General features: G+C 38.2%; 1 protein-coding gene across 2 annotated transcripts; it reads left to right on the top strand.

Annotated features, from left to right (window-relative positions):
* Positions 1–1,944: 1,944 nt before the first annotated feature.
* LOC140238482 (Parkinson disease protein 7-like) lies at positions 1,945–22,940 on the top strand. Of its 2 annotated transcripts, none has more exons than XM_072318387.1 (7): positions 1,945–2,097; positions 10,840–10,941; positions 14,102–14,161; positions 15,661–15,730; positions 17,170–17,256; positions 19,479–19,644; positions 20,732–22,940. In XM_072318387.1, exons 1-6 carry the CDS (start codon positions 1,975–1,977, stop codon positions 19,637–19,639), a joined length of 603 nt encoding a protein of 200 aa, XP_072174488.1. In that variant the 5' UTR covers positions 1,945–1,974; the 3' UTR covers positions 19,640–19,644; positions 20,732–22,940. The 2 variants fall into 2 exon arrangements, with proteins under 2 accessions (XP_072174488.1, XP_072174487.1); XM_072318386.1 differs by having other exon boundaries at positions 19,479–19,685.
* The last annotated feature ends 404 nt before the right edge of the window (positions 22,941–23,344 follow it).

Genomic DNA, 23,344 nt, shown 5'->3' with positions numbered 1-23,344 from the left:
TGAATACATGACTTTCAGAAGATAATGTATATTTTCTCATTCTCCTTTCATACTTGGAGTTCTCTGTAACTATACTCGAGCATACCCATAATGCCATACACTCAACACAGCAAGAAAGTTGACACTTTTTGATTTTCTTTTTTTTTTATGTATGACTGCAACAAAAACTAATAGACTATATATAGTCAAATAATATCAAATAAACCAAACTCAACACTCCTTTATGCTTTTAAGGTCATGTGATACTCAATCTTACATGCACGAATGAATGCATTTTGTTTTTCTCTGTCAAGGTGCAAAAGCAAAAATTGCAAAAATTGACAGTCGGCTATTAATGCCCTTTCAGTGGAAACAAATCTAGCAATGCAATGATTTTATCTTCGAATGAGAGACATTGAATAAACTTCAATGAGTCTTTTATCTATCTCTCTCTCCCACAAAAGAAAAAAAAAATATCCTGCTCGGCACTGATTGACAGGTACAGTGGCCCAACTTTCGACTTTATGATATTGATATTGACGTTCATATTCATAAATATGTGAAATTGACTTTAAAGCAAGAAGGAAAGAAAAACTGTAAATAATGAAAGATACTGACTGTATAGAGTAAATAAACATTATTTTAAAAAGATAATGACTTTTTTTTTTTCAAATTCAGTGAACCATGCAAACTATTACCATGCTACGATTCACTTTTCTGTACAATATGATTTGATTTCAATTTGCTGGTTTTTTATTTTTGTGAAATTTGTCAGTGTTTACTTTTGCACATTGGAAAAGACACTCATGCATAAAGTTTATATTCCTTGTGTTTGTAGACAATTGAATTTCCTTTGATGGATATAGGCCTTGTAATTCATTGATTTTTGTTGATTTAAAGAAAGAAAGAAGAGAGAGAGAAAATGGGGCCCCATTGATTTTTCATAAAAGTCTTATATGAGATACACAAACATGATCAAATGTGTTTATACTACATTGGTACATACTAACCAAGGCACTTGTTCCAACCTCGGAAACCTTGATTCCATTCCAAATATTTGCTCCCTCATTGAAAAAAAAAAAAGGTGCTTTCTTAATCAAAGCCAAATAACTCTCTTATAAAACTCATAACTTTCAAACAAATCCCATTGTCCAACATTTTATTCTTATTTTTATGTTTACTTTTCCATTAAAACGAGACAAAACCAACTCATCTACTAGTGACCTATAAGCCTACACATCATGGCACTGAGTGCGAGAACTTGGTGCAATTGATCACTTTACAATATATCACTAAAAAAAAAATGCATAGACCTACCTGTTATATTCATTACTTGTATTTCCTCTTTGACGTCAAATGTTTCTTTCGCCACCAACTTAATCATTTCTTTTTGTCTCACTTAAAAAGTTACCTTGCAATTTCTCTGTCATCTTTTATATATTCATGTGATAAAAATATATATATTTACATATCGTTATATGAGATTTTATTGATTGACAGATTGATAGATGCTAGTAGCTATCTAGAGTGATGATCAGTTGAGATAGATGGAATGATATGGTTGTGTATTCAGGGGTTGCACTTAACTTTTTTTTTAACTAGCCAGGCGGACTACTTAGAATCAATATATCCTTGAAAACTGATTCCATGAACGAAACATCACTCTTGCCCCATCCCACCCCCACCCCACACAACACACACAAACTCAAAGGAATAGCGAAATGAAACAATGATTTAGTAGTCATCGTGCAGCACATGTACTACTAAATTGCAGATTCATTTGATGAACACAATGTTATCACCTACAAGTTCATAGTCCTACCAGCATGCAACCTCAGCCTGCGCCCGCTGATGAGAGTTTGCATGTCTACTGCATGCTTCTGCTGGCCTGGCGCCGCGGGCCGCCGCTGGCCGGAGCTAGTAGCTAGCTCTGGCTGACTGGGTCGCTCAAGAGGCCAGCTGATGATCGCTGTTGCTGGTTGACTGTTGACGTTGATGCTTTGTCTGACCTCTGATCGTGGACTCCCATCTAAAATCATGTCTGTCCTAATCATTTTGTCACCCGGAGCTGAGGAAATGGAGACCGTGATTCCAGCCGATGTTCTTAGAAGGGCAGAGGTAAAAGCTATAGCCTACACCAAGTGTATTCAATAATTCATATTCATTTCTCTTTCTACGACTAAATTGTATTCTAGTGAGTGTGCGCACAGTCCCATATGTCGGTTTTCATGTGACTTCGCAGAAGATTGCGTTCAGCTGGCATGTTTTCTGTCAAGTTGGCCTAACGTTAGCTTGGTTCCATCTAATCGCATCAGCGACCCCAAGGACTGGTGTCGCCTTAATCGACTCCGCACTGGAGTCGGGCGCTTCCAAGCATGCCTGCACCAGTGGAAACTGTCAGAGACAGACAGATGCAACTGCGGGGAAATACAGACAGCAGATCACCTGGTAGAGGACTGCACCATCCATCGCCTGGCGGGAGGATGGACTGCCCTCCGTAGCCTCACCCCTGCTGCCAGGTCCTGGCTGAGGGACGCAGTCTTCACTGCATAAGACTCAAGACGACAGATCAGACAGACAGACCACAAGCAAGAAGAAGAAGCGACCCCAACTGTTACTGGTTACGGCGCCCTGGGTTAGGTTCCATTGTGTATGATGGAAACTCTCGAAACGTATGCTGCTGTATTTTCAGACCTGAATAGCATTCTGATAAAAGAATTGATCTCACAAAAAATATAGACGTCTAGACTCGTCGTACTATTGATACTAACCTAAGAGGATCTTTTTACTGCTTAGTGACAGTGAAGCTGTAGTATCGTCCGTGCTATTTAATGTTCTGTCGTCTCTATCCCCGTTGTGGGTGGGGTGCTGTAACCAGTGACACGTACATGAGGGGGTTGCTGGTCATGGTGCGGTTATATCATATCCTTGACCGACAAGTTTGTATGTCTAATTCCGCGAAAAACTTCTCATTTGTTGTAGGCCTAATGACATTTGCTGGGTCAGTTTTTCGCTTCTTAGACAGACACCATTGATACATAAGCTATTGCGATGGTTTCAATCGTTTTGGTTGAACGCAACTTCGACCCAGTTCCCCCCGCATAAAAATGGTTATTTATTTTTTCCTGCTTGGTTTTCAAACCAGTTTGGAAAAAAAATATATACAGGATTAATCAGTAAACATTTTGACTCACCTCTTCCACTGTTTCCTCCTGTTTTCTGGTTGTTTCCTCCACTTCTTTGCAGCACTCCCCAATTCTTCGCCGCCTTCGTTTGAAAAATGACTGCACGAACGTCTATGGCAAGCCAAATGCTCCATACAATCACTATATCCGTACACTTACGTTTATTGACTAAAGTACTAGTAAGTTGTTCGAGCGCTAAATTTAACTTCAGAATATTGTGGAAAAAAATAATAATAATAACCATTTTTATGTGGGGGGAACTGGGTCGAAGTTGCGTTTAACCAAAACGATTGAAACCGTCGCAATAGCGTATAAATGGTGTCTGTCTAAGAAGCGAAAAACTGACCCGGCAAATGTCATTACTATAATTTATAAATGAGAAGTTTTTCGCGGAATTAGACATACTTGTCGGTCAAATCATATCCAAACCGACCATGTACAATGTGTAGATATCTTGAATCAGAATTCCACAGCAATGAATTGTACCAAAATCACAAGATATATACTTAAAAGCTTATTTCCAGTCACATGCATAGATTTGAACCAAATCAGTACAGTTATCGAGAAGCATCAATATCGACACCGACTTTCAAGTTGTTGCCCAAAACAAACTTGCACTTTACTAGAGATTGGGGACTGCATTACAGGGCATGCTGCCTCCACAATCTCGAACTGAAGTTAGCCATCTAGTATACTAATAGGCCTATTATGGAAGCGGGGATTCAACGTGGGAGCTAAAAAGCAATGTGCAATGATGGTGGTTAAGTTTACTGAAGTTGGTTTAGGATCCTATGTAAAATATTGAGAAATGTATTGTGTGTATGTGTGTGTCTGTCTACAGGTCTGTCTGTCTGCCTCTGTCTGTGGTCCTGGGCCATCTACAAAATTCATTATTCAACCAACTTTATTAACCCGTTGAGGATGGTTTGATTTTGCTACAACACGCATTTCCCATAGACGCTTGCCCGAGTATACTCGGGACTCGTCCTCAAGGGGTTAAACTTGCCATAAATGATAAAACATTTCTTCATTGATTTTTTGCTCCCAGTTACTTCAAACTGAATATGGCATTTAATATTGGATGGCTTCATGTACAAAATGTAACTTAAGTTTCAGATTGTGCAGGCAGTGTACACTACAATTGCCTGAACACTGTACATTTAAAATGGTGAGAGATGAGCGAATGAGGCCGAGGGGACGAATTTTCATCTAGGTCGCTCAATGCCCCGATCACATGCTGCTGAGGTTAATGTACTGTAAAAGTGGATATTTTTGCACGACTAATTTTTCGCGCTCGGCCGGCTAAGAAGAGTTTCGCGTGTTTTTAATTCCGCAGAATCAAGACATCAACTACTGGAACATGTTGCAAGCAAACATATTTGTGTGCTTGTATTTTCATGCCACTGAGGTTGGTATGATTAAAAATACAACAATGAATTGCCACAAAAAGTTGCCAGAAGCATTATGTTTTCAGGTTGTCCATCTGTCTGTCCTTCCTTCCGTCTGTCTGTCCATCCTGTGCTCTGTGATCAATTTTGAGGACAGGGTATCTAAAGAAACATTTGAGGTATCCTGAAACTTGGCGTATTAATGTATGAGTGGACAAAGTTGTGCCTATCAACTTTTGGGTAAACATGCTCAAGGTCAAAGGTCAAAGTTAAATGCTCAAAATTTCACTATTTCCCCAGTATAAAGATCTATTCAATGCCTGAAGTATTTTCTTGGAACTTGGTGTACATACATGTATCACCCAATAAAGATTCTCTGGGAAAGTTTTTGGCCATATGATCAAAGGTCAAAAGGTCAAAGGTTAAAGGGACCATACAGTACTGGTTGAGGTGAGGATTTAGGTTTATAACATTTTTTTTTGGTGAGATAATGAGAAACCTCATCTTATGAAAAATGAAAGAGCATATATAGCCCTTTGAAGATTATAGAAGAATAATAATAAGAAGAAGAAGGGTCAAAGGTCAGCTTAAAATGCTGAATTTCTACTATTTAATGCTAAAATTACATTTTTTTTGTGTGTGTGATACCTTGGAGATTACTCTATGCATAAACTTGATTAAAGGGTTAAAGGTCAAGTGAAAATCCTCAAATCCCTGAATTCCTGCTCTTTTCCAAACAATATAGCCATCCATCCAAACTATTTTGTAAATTAGACCTGCTTCAACACTTGACCCATTTGTGACAAACATGTCATTTTAATTGTGTGCCAATTATGTGAAACTGTTGTTACACATTGTCAAGACTGTAATCTAGACCTATAGGGAGAACCATGCAGTATGGTGAAGATATAATACCAGTCCCCATAGCAATATTTGTAGAAATTTCTTTTAATAGACCTTTAATGAATTGTCTCTGTATCCTTCTTTGAATAAAGGGGTGTGATCTATTACTGTGAGCACCTTAACTGTGGGTGAGAAAATCTCCCACCCCCCTTTAAATGGTGCAACCTCCCCCTTGAGTTATCCAACTACTGATGTACTACTTGGTAACCCCTCCTATAAGTAGACTAACCCACTTGGTAACCCCTCCCATAAGTAGACCAACCCCAAGACAGCTGCCACATGGCCAGGTCGAGTCGTCCACAAACGGTCACTGCCAGGTCACTTTGCCCCAGCTGTTGAACCCAGCCACTTCAAGTTTCAAATTGTCTTCGCGTCACTCCCCACCAGGTAAGTTAACTGATATTTGATTATTTCTTTTATGCATTAATAGTAGATCTTGCCAAAATGCTTTCATACAAAAGGATAAATGTGGAAATCCTGGAATAGTGCTGGAAAAAGAAAAACAAATTAGTTACAGTTGTATCTGAATGCAGACATCCGGTCTCCAACTAAAAAAAAAGAAAAAAAAAAAGAAATTAAACCTCTTTGTTAAAGTGATACGTAATGCTGTGTGAGTGGGTATTGCTGCTGTATGCTGATGTACTGTACATGTATAAAATGTATATTTGGATGTGTTTGAATGTTAAAGATCAGTACAATCTGAAGTCATCCTCAGACATCATCATTGCAATACTGAACATACAAATAGGTAGAGCATACCAAGTAACAGGCAGTTTGAAGATCAAGTTGAGGTAACCACTTGAAAAGCAATACCCACACTCATCCATGGCCAAAGAGAGACAGTTTAGGGATTCAGATCCTCTTTTGATGTTCAATTATGGGATAATATTGATTATGTGTGATGATATGTCCACAAGAGGCAGTTTCATATCATGCAGTGATGTAAATACAGAATCATTTATGTTACAAAGTGTTATTAGAAGATGTGAAATCTAATACTTGTTAAGAGGATCTAAGATTAGACAAATAGGATAGACCTACAGCACAAAGGAACATCTTACAGTACTCTCCGCGTTGATAATCAGTTACAGTAGTGTCGGGCAGAGTATTTCTTGCCCCATGACTATTCACTTTGTATGTCATACTAGAAATCATATCGAGTACCCGAGTACCCCATTATGCAGAGACTACTGTATCAGCCAACTCCCCTAGAACTTGTTCAGCCCCTCCCCCTAACACACCTCCCCCCCCCCCCCTTCCAGGTTGGGTAGACAAGAACTCCCTTGAGGGGAGCCAGATTGACCCAGGGTCAGGGAGGTCATTCTCTCAGGTCTTTGTTGCACTTCATTTGCCAGGAAGTGCAGAGCCAGCCTTCTCTCCCTCTCCTGCCTCACTTTCCAGGTTTATTTTGTGCTTCTCTAGCGTTATTCTGTGCCATGCAAAAGAGAGCCAAACCATGGACTTGTACAACAGATGGTCAAACCATAATCTGGGGTTTCTGTTGCACTGCTCTGACTTGTAAATTGCACAAAAAGTTCTTTTATAATGAGTCGGGTTGAAAGACCATATTCATCATCAATGGATAGGCCTATATGCCTGGTTATATCCTCTCTCTCAAAATTTTGATACATCAAAATAAAAAAGTGTAGACTATCTAACATTTGACTTTCAGAATACTCATTTTAAAGAAAGGTTTGTGATGATCATGTAACAAAAAGATGTGTTTCAATAATCTTGTTGTTAGTTCACACTTTATATGTGGTCAAGCATACTTAAAGCACATTGCAATGGTACTGGTATGTTGCAACATTTGTGCTCCCATATTCAGTCAATGTGAACATCTACACGTTACTAAAAAAAATTTAGTGCTTGATAAACATGCTTCCGCCCCATAGGCTAAAACCAATTATTCTGTTAGGAAATATTGTGTGCAAACCATTTTGGCCTTCTTTTTCCTGCCTTTTGCCAGGAAGCCCAAGGTCTGGCCAATGCTGAACTGTTGTGCCATATCATTACTCCCATTTTTGCCTCCTTTTTCCTGCCATTTGTCACCTAGGTCCACAAAGGGGCTATAGTTTGAGGTGCCATGCACAGATACATTGTATAACCATTACAATCTACGCTCATTTTTCAGATTATGATCTACCCATTGGATGATTCGACAATAAAACTGCGGAATTCTCGCTGATGGTGGAAAAGGCTGGACCATATGAGGGAGACCACCGGGAGGAAGTTGGCTGAGCATCACCATCACCACCACCGCTACCTCCTTAGCCATAGCAGTGCCAAAAATTGTCATTGTCATAGAAAACGGACTGATGAGCACGTCGAGGAAGGAATGGGTGTAATTCTCTCCCTTCAGGAAGCTGTAAACATTGCGGTCAAACATTAAGGTCGACCGTAAGCCAAGGATCTTTAACCTCCTTGGTTAATCAAAGGCTCTTTTAAGAACTACCACACATGCCGTGTCCAAGAAAACACATGCAGTGTGCAAGGCAAAAAGAAAAATGGTATACTCTCAGGGATGCAATTATTTGAGGGTAAGATGTAATGGTAGGTTCTATGTCATCATGTAAGAATTCCCCAGTTGTGATTATCGCGGTCCAATGTAAATGTGGGTTGGCGTTCTTAATCAACTAGTCATCTGGTTTTGTATACTCTATCCATTCGTGGATACCATCATCAGCTCATGGGTCCCATTATTATTTTTTTTTACTTGTGCAATGTAGTTTATCACTAACTTTTCTTTTACTGTTTTTGAGATATTGTCCCTCAGCTAAAATGTTGCTCACTATTTTAAGGTCAGCAGCGCTTGACCGGGGCAGCGGATGAGGTAGTTAAAACTTGTCTCCCTTGTTCGCTTGTCGCTCACTCTTTTAACCTCAGCTGCGTACGACTGGAGGAGCAGATGACCTAGTGAAAAATGGCCCCCCTCACTCACTTATCGCTTGCTATCGTAAATTTTATGCACAGCGCTTGGGCAAACCATAACATCATAATATTAAACGGCGTTTACACAGACCATAACATCAAGACATTGAACAGCATGTAGGCAAATAATATATCAGCTATGACATCATCATTAATATTGCACCATGTTTAGGCCAACCTTGTCTTGTTATAACATGGCACCTCCTTGGTGTCAGATTTAGATGATGTCATTGTATGTTTTGTCATGTGTGAAAATTGATGATGTAAGTCATGATATCTTGCAAAGACATGGTTGAGCACTAAATCTTGATGATGTCTATCCCTCATCTGCTCTCAGTGAATATAATGACGATCTGATATTGCTTATCATTTTAAGCTGTATTTCACAAATGAATACTTTTATTCTTTCAATATGGTTCAATACATGAGATAGAGATGTGTAAAAAGGCTCACAAATTTATTCCTTCTGTGTACCTTTCAAGAATGCATACATGTACAAAATGCAGAGAGTCTTTCAGAAGAAAATAACCCCTTCAGCTTCCGGGGCATACATTATTAAACATCAAACATAAAATAATTCAAGAAATCACTGCGATCCTGCTAGGTGATAACAGCTTAAATTCCCGTTATAATACTGCCTGTATCAGGTTGTAACATAGTAAGAATTGTCTGAATTTGCTTTTCTTTTTTTTTTGTACTTAATGATTGCTGTGTATGATTATATTGTGTTTGGTTACATATTACTACGTTTTGATTGATCCACATATTACAAGCTACGCATCTTAGTGGATCACTCTTTTTTCATCCTTTTTGGTCATCTTTTCAAAGTATGCATTGATGTTCTTTATAGTTATTTTGCTTTGTTGTGCATTTCATACGCATGGTATAAAGTTTATGATTCATATTGGTTTATGTATTTTCTTTCTTAAACTGATCAAATAATGTGATAGTGTAATGCATACTCTATATTTTGTTGTACTTTTTGTGGGATGTTGGATGGAAGATGGAAAAATAAATGAAACTGAACTGAACTAAATAATGCATGTTTACGTGTACTTGTGCCAATGTTCAGAAAGAGTACCAAATGCATTTCATACCATCTGATATGGTCATAGTCATTTTACACTTTTTTTTTTTAACACAAACAAATAATTTCATTCTGTCAGAATGGTAAATACATGAGGAAGAGGTAGGTGTAAAAAGGGTTACAAATTTGACCCTACACTCTACCCTAGTTTTTTATGCCTCCGCCACGAAGTGGTGCCGGAGGCATTATGTTTTCTGGTTGTCCGTCTGTCCGTCCGTCCTTCCGTCCGTCCGTCCGTAATGAATTTTGTGGACAGGGTAACTATCAAAACCTTTTGAGGTATCCTAATGAAACTTGGCATGTATGTGTATTAGGGGGTGAAGTTGTGCCTATCAACCTTTTGGGTGCACATGCTCAAGGTCAAAGGTCAAAGTCAAATACATAAAATTTCACTATTTCCACCATATCTATGCAATGCCTAAAGATATTTTCTTGAAACTTAGTGTATACATGTATTACCCAATTAAGATTCTCTGGTGAATGTTTAGGTCATGAGGTCAAAGGTCAAAGGTCAAAAGGTCAAGTAAAAATATTAAAACTTCACCTTTTTTCTCTGTACCTTGGAAATTGTTCAAGGTATCTTCATGGAACATAGTATGTACTGACTGGCAGTGATTATCTAGAGAATTTAGGGCTCATGGGGGTCAAAGGTCAGGGGTCAAAGGTCAAGGGCAACACTTAGAAATTTTACTATTTCCCTCATGTTTATGCAATGCCAACAGGATTTTTTTTTTTAATTAAATTATCTGGAAAGTTTTTTTTCTTTTGTTTTTGCCTCAAAGGTCAAAAGGTCAAAGATCAAGTGAAAGTGCTGAACTAATTTTTTCCTCCATATCTCGGAAGTAGCTCAAGTTATCTTGAAACGTACTACATATTTATGCATGTTCTGCCTGACAGTGATTATCTTATGAATTTTAGGGTCAAAGGCCAGAAGAAAATGGTAACAATATACTCTTCAAATTTCAATACAGAAATTGCACTTTTTCTCCACACCTTGAAAATTACTCAATGCATAAACGTATGAATGGGTCAGAGTCAAGTTAAAATCCTTAAATCCCAAATACATGCTCTCCTATTCATCCAATTAAACCTAGGTCAAGGAAGGCGAACATTCAACACATTTGTGACAAACTTGTCATTTTAGTATTTTGCCAATTTTGTGAAAATGTAATCACACATTGTCCACATGTACTATCTAGACCTATTAGGAGAATCATGCATTATGGCGGAGGCATACCAGTCGCCATAGCGACATTTCTAGTATTTCTTGAAATGTGTACCAGTGATGTGAAAGTTTGCTTAAAAAACAACAACAACAACATTGTAAGGTGATTCTTTTGTTTTTTTTTTCCCTCCCTCATTCCAGTTGAAAGTGACTGTAGCCGGACTGTTTGGCAAGGACCCAGTGGTCTGCAGTCGCAACGTCACCATCGTCCCAGACAAATCGCTGGAAGAAGCCGCTGCAGAGGTGAGGTACAGGAAATGTTTAAAGAAGAAATTTATAGGAAATGATATATAAATTGACTGTTTTCCATCATTTAATGTTATTTTGATTAATTTCTGACATAAATCATGCAATAAAGTTGTCTCTGCTTTGAATATAAGAATTTTTATATTTACCAAATTTGAGCGCTGGAAAAAGTTCGATGCGGCTACGAAAAGTGCCAAATCTGTGACGTCACTAAATGTGTATGCAACCCAGTGGGATTTACGTATCTATAGGCAAACTGTGTGCACTTTTCAGGAAATTGGTGTGTAATTTGTTGTCAATCTAGAATAAATTGTCCACCAAAACTATATTTTCATGTCGTGAAATTTTTTATTTGTTTGTTTGTGTTCATTGGAATCATTTTTTACACCCGTAAATTTACGGAAAAAATAAGTTTTAAAAGCACAAAACCTATCGTCAGCTCCAAGATTCACGATTGCCGTGATCAGCTGTTCCTTCGTATAGCCACAATTTGCTGTTATTATTGACACAACAAATCGATCATTGTGGGGGAATTGCGTATAGCTGAGGTAATCTGATACCCCTTTCATAAACTCAATAATGCGGATAATATCCGCAACATTTGGTCGTAAAATCGGAGCGGGGATAGAATAATGCGCATTATTTCGACCCTTCTATTATCCGCATAATAGCAGCGTCGGGACCAGATTTTGAGTTTATGAACGCAAACCCAAATAATGCGGATAATTGCCGGGGTGCGGTCAAACGTCACCTGTCTTTCCCGCAGGAGGGACGTGTGCAGTCACCATGACGATTATCCGCCTTTTTCAGGACGGGCGCTCGTAAAAATAATGCGGATTATTTTCAGAGTTTGTGAACGCATTTTTTATTGAATTGTCCGCATTATTCTTATGCGGATAATAGGAGGATGAGTTTATGAAAGGGGTATGACATACTCATGAAGGATGATCACTAAGTCAAAGAGCTGTAATTGATTGGAAATCATTTTTACACCCATAAATTTACGGAAATACGACGTTTTAAAAGCACAAAACCTACCGTAATCAGCTCAAGATTCGCGATTGCCGTGATCAGGTGTACGCACAACAGTACCAGCAGAATCGGCAGTGAAGAGGTATTCCTTGATGCCGTGATTTCAGCTTGATTCTTCTTCGAAATGGCATGATGAAGGTTTGACCTTCTTTTTCTCTTGTGTGTTGGTTTAAATTCTAATTTGTACCTCAACTTGCTAAAAAAACAGTCTAAAAAAGCGGGAAACTGCAACATGTCCGTGCTGAGCAGCAGTCACGATACACGTGTTGCATGCAAGCATGCACCGCTGCTGCAGCGATCCCCATAGTATAACACGTAGGTTGCTTGTAAACAAGGGGGTCCTCGGCGCAGTTGACCAATCGTGAACACGTACTTACGCATGTTTCAGAGGAATTTATGAATGAAAGTGAGTAGCATGACATCATGCCATGACCATACACGCTTGTATTTGAAATAAGCAGAGGTAGAGCTTTCTGTAGGTACCAAATGTGTCAGGGTTCAACGCAGAATATCTAAGACACGATCGCCAAAAGAACAGTCATTTTCGCCATAAGCAAAGGCGATTTGGTCTTTAGACGTATGATTTCGGCCAACTTTTGAGATTGACATCCTACTTTTCTCTTCAAAATTCCACATTTTGAAGGTTGTATTTCAAAATATTGTTGATATCAATCAGAAACTAGAAAATTTCCCCTACAACGTGATACCAAAATGTCAATTTTGTCCCTGAGGTAGGTCATTTTTTGACCTTTTTCGGGCTGTAGCGCGAAATCACATTTGCCGAGAAGTTTTGGGTTTTGCCAGAGCGGGTCTCATATAGCCGTACGGCAAATCAGCTCATACACAGTTGGTGACCTCGCTCAAATCCGATGTTTCTTGTAGTGAACGGAGCTACGTGGTCATGGAAATTGGGTGTTTTTTCAATCTCAAAAACAGTTTGGGGGTAAAGTTACATCGTCTAAAAGATATCCAGTTTTGTTAACTAACTTCTTAGCTTTCCGTAGATGTCAAACTTGTCATATTTCTAGATTCTCTATAAATTTCTGCTTTAATATTACAGCTGTATGATATCATTCTCAACTGCATTGATCCTTTTTCTCTCTCTCTCTTTTTTCCTTCCTTTTTCTGATATTCCTAATGTCTTCTCTAAAACCCATAGTGCAATGTCATTCAATACTTCAAATCAAAATCAAAATTTTTCAACTTTGATAAAAAGAGGGAAATCAAATGAACAAAATGATAGAAGTTGCAATCAAGTCTGGACTTGAAGTTCTACGAAAGTGAAAGGGGAAATGGAAGGTTTGAGTGTTTTTTCCACGAGACTGTTACTCACGACCAGATAAAGTCGATGATGTCATCGCCTCAGAAGTATGTCATCGATCTGAACAGAAATCTTCAGTTTATTTCCCTTTTAGAAATAAAATCGATGCAAACATTGTGTATCTGTGACACAATGTTGCAGTATATAGATATATACGGGCTTTAGTTGATTGCTAGTACTGTAAAGGTGGAAATTTTCGTGTGAGTGGTTTTTCACACTCGCGCCTTTTAAGATGAATTTTGCATGTTGTTAATTCCGTGGAATCAAGACATGAACTACTGGAACATATAGCAAGCAAAATATTCATGTCCTTTGATTTTGCGCTGATCTCTGGTTGCACGAAATGCGCGAAAATTTCAACACCGCAAAAATTTCCACTTTTACATAATGAAAACTGATGGAATGTCAAGGTCGAATGTAAATAGGCAGCCTTTGGAAAAAAAATATTGACTTGTGTTCTAGTATTAGTCTAATTTGTTTTGTTTTTTGTTTTTGTTTTGTCTTGTCTGCAGAGCAGAAGCGAGATGTAGGCACAACTTTTTTGTCAGCTTTATCGTCGTCGTTAGCAGTGATGTTGGTATTGGAGTAGTCTCTCACATGATGGTGTTGACATACATGTGTGACCACCGAACTCACAACACATTTAATACAACATCACATGATATTGTGATATGTGTAAAATCACTGTAAAACTATACTTACAATGTACCTCTGAAAATGTTTTGCTACAAATGTGTACCTGTAATCCACTGTTTGGACTAGCTTTGCAATATCATCCATCTTGTTCTCATCTACTTTTAACAGGGTCCCTATGATGTCATCCTCTTGCCTGGTGGCGGTCCGGGATCCCAGAATTTGTGTGAGGTACAGCCTGAAATGGAGACTATCTCTCTGTTGCCAGCATGCATTGCAAATGTTTACTTACATGTTGTTGTTTTTTAGTAGATTATGTTTTCAAACCTGTGCAAATAAAAGGCCTCCTTTTCATGGAGATATGAGTATGAAAATAGATGGCCACATAGAGTGGTTGGCAAAAGCTCACCTATTTGGTTGTTTCTTGAAGGATCAGGTAAAGATCTCCTTAAAAAAATATATCATGCAGATAATATTTGACATCAGGGTCCCGTTTCATAAAACTTGTTATCAGTAACAGCTGCCTCATTTCTATGAGAAATATGCTCTTAGCCAGTCAGATGCAAGGATTTCAGCAGCTTGTAACAACTGTGGTGACTTTTTGTTGATATTAAAAAAAAAACACACACACTTTTTTTTTGAAACGGGGACCCTGATCAAAGAAAAAAAGATATGCCAATTTTGAGATGGAAGCATAAATTTTATCTCCTATACACGTTCTGCCAATACAAGCATATTTAGTTTTTTTTTTTTTCTATAATGATAATGAAGAGATTTTGACACTTTTGTGGCTAAAGCAAAGAATTATAGTCAGATGAACAACAAAACCTCATATGAAAGAACTTTTTTTTTTACTCTACCTTTAATACTAGACATTAAGATGAATAGTAATACGAATGTAGGTTAGAAAATAGAGCACCAATCCACATTTTTTTTTTTTAACTTAATGGGTGTATACTGATTAGATATTTGCTCCCTTTTTTTTGTCATGCAAAGTGCTGGGTAGAGTGGGACAATATTTTTCATGACTCTGCAATAGGGCCCGCAGTGCAATCAATACATGATATATGTTGCTTATTATGGCATGCTTCTGATGCATAATATTAGCTAGAGACAAACACTCAAAATCCACTCTGGTTTGTCCATGTATGTAGCACAGCGATCAAAGGGCAATTAAGGCTCCTGAGGCAGAATCACAATCCTTAATGCATTTGAGGCATTTTGGGGCATTAGATAAATGCAACCAAGTTTTCAAACATGTTTAGAAATGCTGATTTAAAATGCCATTCAAAGGGCAATTTTGAATATATTTGAAACCATGATCCTCTTTCTGCGAGTAGATAAACAGTGCCATTTTCGAAATCTCCAAGCTGCCAAGGTTAACTATAGTATCCATGCTGTCGGTCACAAAAAAAGCATTTGCCTTGGTTGAGCTCTACTTCTTGGGTCAAACGCTGCAAAGTAGCTCCGCAGTGACAATACTCAAATCATGAACATGATGTTTAGATGAACACAGCACCCCAAGAATTGCGTTTCAAACCACATTTATAAGTGCCATTAAAAACACATTTTGAAACGTCATTCTTTATCAGGTTAGGGAAAACCAGCCTCAGACAAAATTGAATATTAGGTGTACCTTCCTCCCCCACCCATGTACAACCGACACTTCATGAAGTGTTTGTATCCACTCTGCATCTCTTTTACCATCTCTTCTCTTCCCTCCGCCGCAGTCCAAGAAAGTCGGGGAGCTCCTCAAGGCGCAGGAAGAGGCCGGTCGCCTCATTGCCGCCATTTGTGCAGGTAGGCTACAGTAGTGTACCATGTCCATTCAGCAAGTGAGTGTGGTTTGAAGACTGCCCTCTACAGGGCAGCTGAAGGAAGGCGCTTCTTTGTCAACTCTCTGTAGATCTGTATTGCCTTTAGTGCATTGTGTGAAGATGTACATAATGGTAATAACTGTGGAAGGAAAAAAAAAAATGTAGCAATAGTGATGACTTTTTAACCCTAATCCCACCGGGTTATTTGAGGGACTTGAAACCACCGGGGGGGCCTTTTTGGCCCCCTTCATATCTCGGTCGTGGATCGCGCGATCCTCGCGAAAATTTGCACTAAGGTAGAGGCCAATGTAATCTACAAGACTATAGTTAGATTTTTCAAATTTTAATTTATGTATTTTATATTAATTAATTTATGCTAATCTATGAAAAAAAAAAATTTGCCTATAGATACAAAAATAAAGCTCTAAGACTTCTAATTTTTGGTGAACATATTCTTTTCAATATCCTCAACAATAGTATTGAAGCAAAAATTTGGCTCCATGATTATTTCTTATGTATTTTATTGTTTATTGAATTTCTTATTTTTATTTCTTTGTTTTCTTCTTTTTGTTTTTGTTGTCTTTTCGTCAAAATTTGTCGTAGAAACTCTTTAAAGCATAATCAGGCTAAAATAAATCATCAGCCATTGGAAGTAAAAATATTTATTCTTGTATGAATTAATTGCAAAAACACAATTTATATTGGATTTGTACACAAAATCATGTTTTTGAGCAATTTTTGGGTCGACAAATTTTGTTTCAAAGGGGCGTAGCTTCAAAACAGTATGCCCGGGAGCGACAAATTTGGTCTCAAAAGTTGCGCGATACTTGAAAGAAAAAAGTCATCAAATGTCGCGGCGAGAGCATCACGCTTTGCGGAATAATCACGCGAAAAGTCGAGGGGGGCCAGAATGCCCCCCCTTGGGAATAGGGTTAAGAAAGGCATGATCAAAGCTGATGCTGGTTTCCACCATGAGCGTCATACTTACTGTACATGCATGACTTTTGAAATTTGTCTTTGTAGGTTAAATTGTTAAAGGTACTCTTTACTATTGGGATCAATGATTTAGAAAATGTTTGACTTATTACATTTCATGCATGAAGTCAATAGTATCACAAAACATCCTTCTGTATAAAAAAAAATCCGCAACAAAGCCTAAGATATAAGGAGATATCACTATTTTTCCCACTAAACTATAACTGTATACAGTTTAGTCTAGAAACAATTTTCTTTTGTTCATATTTTGTGTATTGATTATTCTGATTAACTTTTTTTACACTAGTTGTTTCTATCCCAAACTCCCATTTCAGAACGATTTTGAAGCACTAAAGCTGGGATTTTGTTTCATGTGCAAATGGTAAACAATGCCTTTAAGATACAAACGTGTTTATAACTTGACTTTTTTTTTTTTTACAATTGCAGCACCAACAGCTCTGTTGGCCCACAATGTCGGGGTCAAGAAGACAATCACCTCCCACCCGGGCGTCAAGGAAAAACTGGAGAAAAGTGGTAAGATTGTGACCCACCACTGTGCAAAAGATAACCTCATTCAAAAGTCGCTTGGCGCGATTCTCAGAATGAGGGTCAGTCACGCTTGTTACCAGTTCTTGAGCTTCATGAATGCTTGACCCAACCTACAGATATTGTAGCAAACCACAACATGCAACGTGCATTTTCATCAGTAGACCTGTTAACGTGCTCATTCAAAGTTTTTACAGCACTCTCAGCTTTGAGAAGAAGCACAACTCCTCAGAATGGAATATGCCGAACTGTAATAAAAGTGATAGAAAATCATAACTCTGGGAATATTGCGTGTGAGAAAAGAGACTGTGAAGTTATTGGTCTAGTAAAGACCCAAATAGTGTGGAGATTTTTCGAGTGGGAAGAGTGACCTGATTTGATATACTGTAAAAGTGGAAATTTTCGCGGTGTTGAAATTTTCGCGCATTTCACGCAACCAGAAACAAGTGCGAAAATAAAAGCACGCGAATATTTTTGCATGCCGTATGTTCCAGTGGTTGATGTCTTGATTCCGCGGAATTAAAAACATGCGAAACTCTTTTCGTCTGGCCAAGCGCGAAACATTAGTTGCGCGAAAATATCCACTTTTACAGTATATGATTTATAATCCCCATTATAAGAAATTTATGTACATCTTTATCACTGATCTCTATTTAAGTACACCAAGCAGCAAAATCTCAATTGGAGTTGACTGTTACTGAATCGTACGCTTCGACGCACATATTCGCTGACCAGTGCTATTCATGGTTTTGGAATGTACCCTGGCAAGCAGCGAATGAATTGGGCCGCCCATCAATCCCAAGCTATTGGGTCTTTAAGTGCACATGTGGGCACACAGAATAAGGATTTCAAACACCACTGAAATCACCACTAAAGAGTTTAAAGGGGCATAGACCTGGAGGATGCGGGGGCGCTGTTGGATGATACTGCCGATCACCGTTAGTATTGATATGAAGATTGCCGAAGTTGAGCTGTCATCAAGAGTAAAGCGCGTAGGTGTTGCTAGGTAATGCTGCCTTTGTTGTCGTCTTTGCACATCACGCAGTCTGTAGTAATGCCAGGGTGTGTGCTTAAGTGCTTCTTAGTATGACGTCACAAAAGAAGTTTGCTAAAGCTGTCATCCCCTCAGCTGAATCATGAGCCGAACTGTGATCGGACCACTGACTACAGTGGATCGGACTTCTTCGGACTCATGGAAATGGGTCACAGCATAGGCGCTACAGAGGAGTTGATAGCATAGGTTTCTATAGGAAACTTTCGCTGTGCGCCCGCGTACGCATTCAACTAAACCACTGGTTCCATGTGCCTTTAAATAATCAGATTAGATTTGTAGTAAAATTTAGCATAACCATTGAGTATATTCCAGGGTTTTTTTTTTCTTCAAAGCAGCTGTGCCATTCCCAACTGTTCTGCAAAGTCCTTTCAGAGTACTAGTATTTTCATGCACCTCCTGTTTCTTGTCCCTTTACTTCGCAAGATCTCTTCACTTAAACGGAGGACTGTGTAATAGTATACAAATGATGCACAGGATAGAGTGCGTTAGTGGAGGCGTAGCGCACTCGAGGGTATTTACAATTGTGAAACATGCACGAGGCGAAGCCGAGTGCATGTTGCACTACATTGTAAATACCCGAGAGTGAGCTGCGTCTCCACTAACGCCGCGAAATAATCCTGTGCATCATTTGTTTTATAAAATGGGTCGAAAACTAACAACATTTTTCACGTACCTTTGAGGATCAAGATGTCCGAAGATGTTCGTCCCAAACACGTTGCACTCGGTAATCCCGCACATTATAAGTACTGTACGTATATAAGAGTATACCATTGTACGTACGCCACACATGTTATGCACACAAGAAAGGCCGGCAGCCCGAACTAGAAGTTGTTTGCAGGATTGACAGCGCGTATAGTAGCGTGCGACGCACCTGTAACAACTGATTGAGTGCGCACTGCTAGCGCAAACATTGTGACGTACGTCGGCCGTGGATCCGGATGTTAGTGAAAAATTAATACAAGCACATGTGACTCATTTCAGCGCTTCCAATTGGCTACATTCTTGAACCCATTTTATAATAAAATTTAGCATAACCATTACGGGTATTCCAGTCATGTTTTTTCTTTTTTTCAAAGCGGTTATGCTATTCCCAACTGTAAAGTCCTTTCAGAGTACTTTCACGAGTCTCCCTTCTCATCTGTCTTCACTGCACAAGGTCTCTTCACCTACAAGGAGGACCGGGTCGTCCGGGACGGCAAGCTGATCACTAGCCGTGGTCCCGGCACGGCGTTCGAGTTTGCCTTAGCCATCGTAGAGCAGGTCAAAGGTCAGGCAACGGTGGAGAAGATCATACCACCCATGCTGCTCCAAGTCTGAAGGAGGTCAGTGGAGAATTGTGCTGACGTTGCTTGGCTCATGCAAGGTATCAAACTAATCATGAATATGGCATATATGTGTTTGCCACGTATGGTATGTGAGAGGATCTTTGACAGACTCATCAAAAATAGTCTGAATGCACTGTTGCCATTTATAGTTGCAGAAAAAGATAACCCAATGAGAGTGACAAAGGTACTGCATCCCAACTATAGTGATTAAAAAAAAAAAAAAAAAAGCTTGTAGGCAGAGACTCCAACTCCTAGAGTACACTATTGTATCTCTAACAGAAAATTCTCCCGCCTGGACCCCAAAGCAAACTGGAGACTGCTCACATGCGCACATTTGGCCCTATGTTATAATATAACACACAATATTACTTGCACATCTTGACCTGCAAGTGTCTACATTCTGCGGATGGAGTTCAGAGCCTCGGAAGCTCTAGAGGGTTAAAGATGCTGTCTGGTGCGATCGTAGCCTTATTTTTTAACATATATGACAAGGCTAGATTTTGGCAGGAGAAGTTAGGTTTTAAGTGGAAGAAAGGATGTCTTAAGGAGACATAGAGCTAGAGCGGTAGAAATTCAAACTCAAGAGGGAGAGTGGGAGATTCTGAGAAAAATGACCTCAGAACGGGATATCTCCGGCCGAAAGTGGGAGAATTGGAGTCTCTGTAATAGGAAAATAACTTTTAATCAATTTGTAGAATTTGAGCAATATTTTCAAACTGATAACTCTATGGTGACTGTCTTGTGAATCTCTGAATATTTTTACAATAAGAAGCGGTTGCTACATAAAATATTCTGCTGAATGTACTTGTAAATCTCTAAGATAAAAAGAAATATAGCTGTGGGAGCTTGCATGATACAATGTATGTAGTTGCATTTTATATATTTCTGTTTTAAATGGTTTTCTTCTCTCATAAGACTCTCTCTCAAATGTATATCAGATTTATATGTCTATATTGTTTATTGGCATAGATATGTCATCATCAAGACTTTTCCTGTATTGATTAAAAATAAAAAGGATGTAAGAGTCTATTTTTCTTTACCATTTCAGTCTTTTATCTTTCTTTCTTTTTGTTCTTCTGTACAGACTTCATGTTGGTGTCGGGACATATGGGCTGCATGTACAATCACTGGCATCCTGTCTGTTACCATGGAAATATCTTACAGAGTGTTCTCTGGAGTGGCAAGACACACAGGTGTGCCCGTAATGATGAAGGGGTGGAAATGTTATCACCGATGGATTTCTTTTTTTTAAAATTCAATCCATGTTGGGTCTTAGCATCTAAACAGAGATTCTCCTGCTTTAACAAACCTAAGGGAAGTCCTTCATTATTTCTTGCAAAATTTATCCAAAACTACATTATTCTTCCAAGTATTGTGTGCATATGGAAAGTTTAAATCTTTTGGCTTGCCACCCTATCCATGGAATGGAGTAAGGTGTTGAGTGAATTATATCTTTGAAGAGATTAGTTGCATAAGGTTTGCTGATCTTTACATTTCTTCTGTGCTTATACACATACAACGTATTCGTGTGACGACAGTTTCATGGGCAGTGCCTACAGATTTTATGTTGCAAAGTGCTCTGAGCACAGTGATGTGGTTGAAGATTGCTGCATTTAAAAGACAAAAAGCAAACAAATATTATCAGTATTGTCATAATTTGCACCATATTGAACCACTGGTTTTCATTAGTGTGAAGAAGTAGATGCCACGCTCTGCCAGGCTACGTAGAAGAATATCAGAGAGTAGACATTTCACCATCGTGGTCAATTTCTGTTTGTTTTCTGTTTTTATCGAATTTCTTCGGCCTGAACAATACTGCCACAAGACCACCAGAAATCATTGGCAAAGCCTGAAAAATTATGGAGTAGGACGTGTTGCAGCTTTTTTTTTTATTTTTAAGTACATGTACAAATGTCTTTTTCCTGTCGATTCGTAAGTGTGCCAACATAGATGTAAGAGGTTTAATTCAATAATACTTTTATTTTAAAGCAAATGAGAAATATTTATAGGAGGTGAATACAAATGGATTGGAACATGTTTTATTTTGTGAAGATATTGCCCCCACATGAGATTGGCCTAATATGTAGACACAAATTTTTGTTGTGTGTTTAGAGATATTCAAAGTCAGTATTAGATCCATATTCAAAAAAGCAAATAAAAATATGTTTCAATGGAAAAGGACAACTGGAAATGTTTATAAATGCAGCTGCCTTCATGTTATTGTGCATTAAACATCCAATGACATGGATCTCACAAAACATTCTGTATGTAAAACTCAGTTCACAAGATAGACATTGACCACATGAAAATTTTGCAGAAGAATCATCTCAGCCGCGTATTTCTTCATGCTTAAATATTTTAGTGCATGAAATGAAGGAAATTTATTTTATAGCTGTGCAATATCTGCCGTTAGTAAGCCAGTTCGTAAAAGGCTCATGTGCATATTGGTACAGATACACTCTTCGCTCCTTTTCATGGCAATGTAATAAATATGCTTGCTGAATGTAACAATTTATAAATCAAGATCATCGATCATGTTCAAACAAAGAATGAACTTGTGTAGACCAGAACAAACAAACAAACAACAACAACAACAACAACAACAACAACAACAACAACAACAATGACAACAACAAAACAACAAGTTAAATAGATCCACTGTCATATTGTTTCTGTGCTAAAGGAAGCCTTTGTACTAAGTGACTTCTTCTAATTAAATTTTTTTTGACTATTCTAAATCCTGAGTTAGGATTGGTAGTCATATGGTAAATTTCTACCCGGGTATTCTCAAATGTACTTGCAACTGGGGCAAACATGTGCCCTGTTACCTCTACTCAATACAGCAGGTATGCATATGCCATGTTGACTACAGAGGGTGTACTTATTTAAATACTAGGAAGTCAGTAGCTCCTATACTCTTGACCGCACGCCGGCCGACTACTCTGATGATACTCGTTGCGGTTATCCAAGATGACGTAACCCCGTTACCCTCTCGCTCATCACTTCTATCGTGATGGTTTCTGCCGGAAAATTAGTGACCAGCAACCCAAGTCAAACATTGCACCAAAAATGAAATTACATCTTCATCTCAACTTGCTTGTGTTTGGATCTGTCTTTGAGACTGTCATCTTTCTGATGGAAGATTAATGTTCTGTAAGATAGATTTTAAGGTACTGAAAATTTAGCTCGTTTTTTTGTTGAACTTGTCTACACGCTTGTATTGATTTGTATTCTTGAGTTAATAGATATATCAATAAACAAATAAAATTAATGAATAAACATTCATGTACATATCTTCATTTATTTGTTTGTTTATCTGTGTATTTATTTACATATTTATCTATTTGAAGAGTTTGATTACAAACAAGTTAATTCCATTCTTGTTTAAAAAGAATACAATTAAAACTGCTGAAAATGCAAAGAAAATAATGAGAAAATATGGGATATTTTTTATCATAAACTACAAAAATATTTCTTGTGTTACATTTTGGGTATCACTGAATAGGTTTTATTTTGCATTTGATGACGGACTTAAAAATGTTTAAAACTGGTGCTTAACTTGTTTTTTGATCAAACTATTTTCTATTTATCTATTTATTTACACTGTATGTATTTATTTGTTTGTTTACATTGTATTTATTTATTTGTTTATTCATTTATTTGGTCACTTTTAAACTTATCTATTCACTTGACAGTT

This window comes from Diadema setosum, chromosome 15, assembly GCF_964275005.1.
Source record: "Diadema setosum chromosome 15, eeDiaSeto1, whole genome shotgun sequence".
Classification (NCBI taxonomy): domain Eukaryota; kingdom Metazoa; phylum Echinodermata; class Echinoidea; order Diadematoida; family Diadematidae; genus Diadema; species Diadema setosum.
This window is presented reverse-complemented; position numbering and strand designations above follow the sequence as displayed.

Excerpts from the sequence above, each read along its gene's own strand:
- LOC140238482 (XM_072318387.1), top strand. The coding sequence starts at position 1,975 with ATGCTTTGTCTGACCTCTGATCGTGGACTCCCATCTAAAATCATGTCT. Across the intron at positions 10,942-14,101 it reads TGGAAGAAGCCGCTGCAGAG|GGTCCCTATGATGTCATCCT; the intron begins GTGAGGTACAGG and ends TACTTTTAACAG. Across the intron at positions 15,731-17,169 it reads CATTGCCGCCATTTGTGCAG|CACCAACAGCTCTGTTGGCC; the intron begins GTAGGCTACAGT and ends TTACAATTGCAG.